Source organism: Lygodium microphyllum, chromosome 30, assembly GCF_053477565.2.
Source record: "Lygodium microphyllum isolate KBCC chromosome 30, Lygodium_microphyllum_v1.1.10, whole genome shotgun sequence".
NCBI classification, from domain to species: domain Eukaryota; kingdom Viridiplantae; phylum Streptophyta; class Polypodiopsida; order Schizaeales; family Lygodiaceae; genus Lygodium; species Lygodium microphyllum.
Window position 1 is genome coordinate 118981181 of NC_141164.1, and position 3774 is coordinate 118984954.

Genomic DNA, 3774 nt, shown 5'->3' on the forward strand with positions numbered 1-3774 from the left:
GTGATGGTAGTGTAGCAACCTCCAAGCCTGATGCTAGACAAGGCATACTTGATATATTAGAAGTGGGATATGAAACAAAATAACGAAAGAGGCAATGTACATACCCTATATATGCAAAGCGCAAAAGTATATACAAGAATGGGAATTCACAGTAAAAATCAAGAAATAAGATATAGTGTCAACTCGCTTACTGCACAACTTCACTAACGAGAAGAGTTGAAACTGTTTCTGTCTAGTTCAATCCAAAACATGTAACTTCAACAACATCACAATGCAAAGCTTCAACAACATCACAATGCAAAGAAACTGGATAAAGTTATGTTAAAAGATTTTATTTTTCTGAAAGGTCATAGGTAAGGTCCAAAAGGGGTAAGGGGGCGATGTTACATCACCAATTAAAAGCATACCCCACTCTTTCTAAGGGTGAAAGCTAGTCTGCCTCCCATCTTAGATATGAAGAACCACCTAACCCCAAGCTTGCCCATGATCCAAATTGTCTCGAGATTGTGTTCATGAATGCCCTGTTTGGTGAAGATAATCATCATATTGATTACTACACATACCTTCTTTTGTTCAGATTGGCGCCTGTGCTGTAGCCTGGCAGCCTCCGCTGCTTCAATTCTTTAGCTGCCCACAGCCCAAGACTGCTGCCTATTGAACATCCCCGGTCAAATCACGAAGATGTTCCCTGTCATTTAGCCTCGTCAAGCAAATGAGATGGAGGGCAAGATGGACGAGACGCAACCCAAAAAGTGCCGCCCATCATACTCCCCCTGCCGAACAACGAAGAAACGACAGCTATGGCCTCTGTCAAAAAATCGATAGCCCCCCTGTCCAACAGCAAGCCCGAGGTCGACATAGACCAAACACGATGGAGGACGGTGGCCCCCTGTCAAGCGGCATGGAGGAGATGGGGAGAAGGGTGGGATGAAGCAACCGCGCAGGATGGAAAAGACGTGCTGTAGAGATGAAGCAAAGAGCGAGCAGAGATGGAGAAGACATGTTGCAAAAGATGGAGCATCCAACCGAAAGATGAAGTGAAGATAGACCCAAGGAGATGGAAGGAACCTGTGGGAGATGGAGAAGATATATTGCAAACAAGATGAGAGACAGGTGGAGGCTTTCACATTCAATTGAGGAGACATGGGCGTGCAGTCGGAGCCGAACATAGAATAGAAAAGGGAGATGGAGAAGACGTATTGCAAACAAGATGAGAGAGATGGAGGCTTTCACAGGCAATGTAGGAGACATGGGCGTCCAGTCTGAGCTGAACATAGAATAGAGATGGAGAGAGATACATGCAACAAGTATGGCAAAGTAAGAGAAGCGAAGTAAACGACCTTATGTAGCCCAATTTATCACATCAAACATGACGATGGAAATAATTCACAATTAGGGAGAGAATTAAACCCATCTAAGTCATCTGCCTTCACACCAGCTAAATCCCCAAGGAGAGATGAAGAGCTAGCCCCTCGTGGGGGGTTGATATGGAGTTTGTGCTTGAGAATTAAAGGTGCAACAAGGGGACCTTAGGTAAAGGGACCAATAAAATGTTGCCCCAAAAAGTAAAACAGGGAAAGGGGCCAATATAATAACATCCCCAAAAGCAAAACACACCTTATCCCAATTAAGTGACAATTTTGCAAAAAAAAAGATGTAACCTTTTTGGTCACTATATTAGATATAAATTATTTTCATGTCACATGTCTGTTTCTACCAGCCAAGCTATTGAGCCACATAAATGTTTTCCTGTTTCAAAATTCGCAAGAACTCAAAACAATGCATCAAGAATGTGACTCTTATGCCTCCTCATTGTCACTTTTTAGTGAGCCCTGCATTTACAAACTATTGCTATTTGATAAAGTAGTCAAAATGCCCCAATGTGTTTCCTTTTGAGATTGAGGTGTATTATTCAAAAATATTTATATAACTAGAGAAAAGAAGGTTATAATAAAGGACTTTTAAATGACACTATTGACCCCTTTAATGCATTGTAGAGAGATACATAGAGACAAGAGTGGGGGGGGGGGGGGGGGGGGGGGGGTGTGTGTGTGTGTGTGTGTGTGAAAATTGATGATGCAAGCTAATTGGTGGACAGCCGAAGTAGTGCCAGAAAATTACCTTAAATTTGACAGGCGCAACTTGATAATCGACGAATACATACAGATGACATGGTCCTTGACATCGAACACATACAGAAGCAAGACATGGACACCAACTTGCAAGAGAAATGTTAGCCATTAAAGCATTCTAATTTCTCAGCAAGGTGCAACTACGCAATGGAATCAATCATATGCTGTCCCAAGCTTAATTTTTATTAATGCGATCACAATAATATGTTGTACTGTCACAAGCATTGGGTGGGTAGGTAGCTGGCAATTAGAAGCGTAAAAAGGCAGAGTCTTAAGTACACATTTGCACAAAGGTGGCGATGAGACGATGCAGGTAAGGTAAAGTGGCAGGGGGCGCATTATTTAAGGCCATCTCACTCAACTCCAGCTTAGAGCTATACCTCGCTAACTGTATGAGTATCAGAAAGAGTGCATTAATAACAAACAGGTAACTGTGTTAATGATGGTTGGATTGGATAGATAGGGCAGCAGAGGCCGAAATAATAGTGAAAAGGAGAGTCGAATGTGTTTTCATAATTGATTGACCCTGAGGGGATCTTATATCTTGTGTGATTGAACTGGATCGTCCAATCATCCAACGAGGGAGACGCCCGCTAGAAGGAGGTTGTTGGCCAAGATCTCGTTTGCAGCCTGTGATGGATGCACGCTGTCGAAGAACACATACTGGGATGCGTTGGTGCAGGTTCCCGGAGAGTATTTGTTGCACAGAATGGCCGTCTCCACAGTTCCAGTCCCACAGCATGCCCTCCTTGTCTCAGTAAATCCTGCATCACAACATTCGACATGTTAATAACTCTGCAACATGTCATATTACAGCTATGCGACCAACCAATCATCACGAGACAGGTCCTTGCATTGTTATTATGATTTTTTGAATCTAACTGATTCCTGCAACATTATTGCTACATGATTTTTGAATCAATCCCGCATCATAATTCAGCCTCATATCTCTGCTCAAACAGGCACGTGACAGTTCTTGGGTTGTAGTTAAGAAACTAACTAAATCCATCAAACATAAATCAACGTTATAATAACAGTTCTTGCATGGTTACCAGGAGCTTAACGGAGAAGGCATGCATGCAGAAACTAAAGCTTCGTTTCATTACCATTTGCTTGTGGGTTCTTGATGATGTCCAATAAACCAGTGTATATGTCGAAATAGGCGATCTTGAGATCTGAGTAGCTGGCTGAGAATTGGTTAATGGAGGAGTTAAGGGCTGTATTGTAGGCATTGGCCACCTGGTTAAGGCTCTCCACACACCCCGAAGAAGTGCGGCTCACTGTAAGCTCCAAAGGAACACATCCAAAAGGGGCAAGAGAAACCACTCCAATCCGTCTTGCCCCGAGCGAGTATAGGTGCTGTTACGATACATTTTCAGAAAATTAGGAAAATGTACCATATATGATGCACATAGGACGGGCATTGCACTGTAACACACGAACGTTACCACTTGATGGGACAGAGATGGAGTAGTACACCAACATTGCTCACCTGGATGAATTTCACTTGTAGATCTAGCACAATCTGACTGAACTGTGCGACTGTGTAGAGCTTCCGCAAGCGCAAATTAATGTAATAATTCTGAAGAAAATCACTGTTCCCTGCACTGATCACATACAGACCTTCGCTTGTTATATTGGT

The 3774-nt window shown here is 42.8% G+C and overlaps 1 protein-coding gene across 1 annotated transcript in view; it reads right to left on the reverse strand.

Annotated features, from left to right (window-relative positions):
- Positions 1-2282: 2282 nt before the first annotated feature.
- The window catches only part of LOC148010280 (GDSL esterase/lipase At5g03820-like), a 3112-nt gene continuing 1620 nt past the window's right edge, over positions 2283-3774 (reverse strand). Inside the window, exons 3-5 of the mRNA XM_087672788.1 lie at positions 3625-3774; positions 3239-3491; positions 2283-2896 (exon numbers count right to left, since the gene is read on the reverse strand). The exon at positions 3625-3774 is cut by the window's right edge and continues 84 nt beyond it. Coding sequence (XP_087528914.1) covers positions 2703-2896; positions 3239-3491; positions 3625-3774 — 597 coding nt within the window. The 3' untranslated portion in view covers positions 2283-2702. The remainder of the gene's footprint in view (positions 2897-3238; positions 3492-3624) is intronic.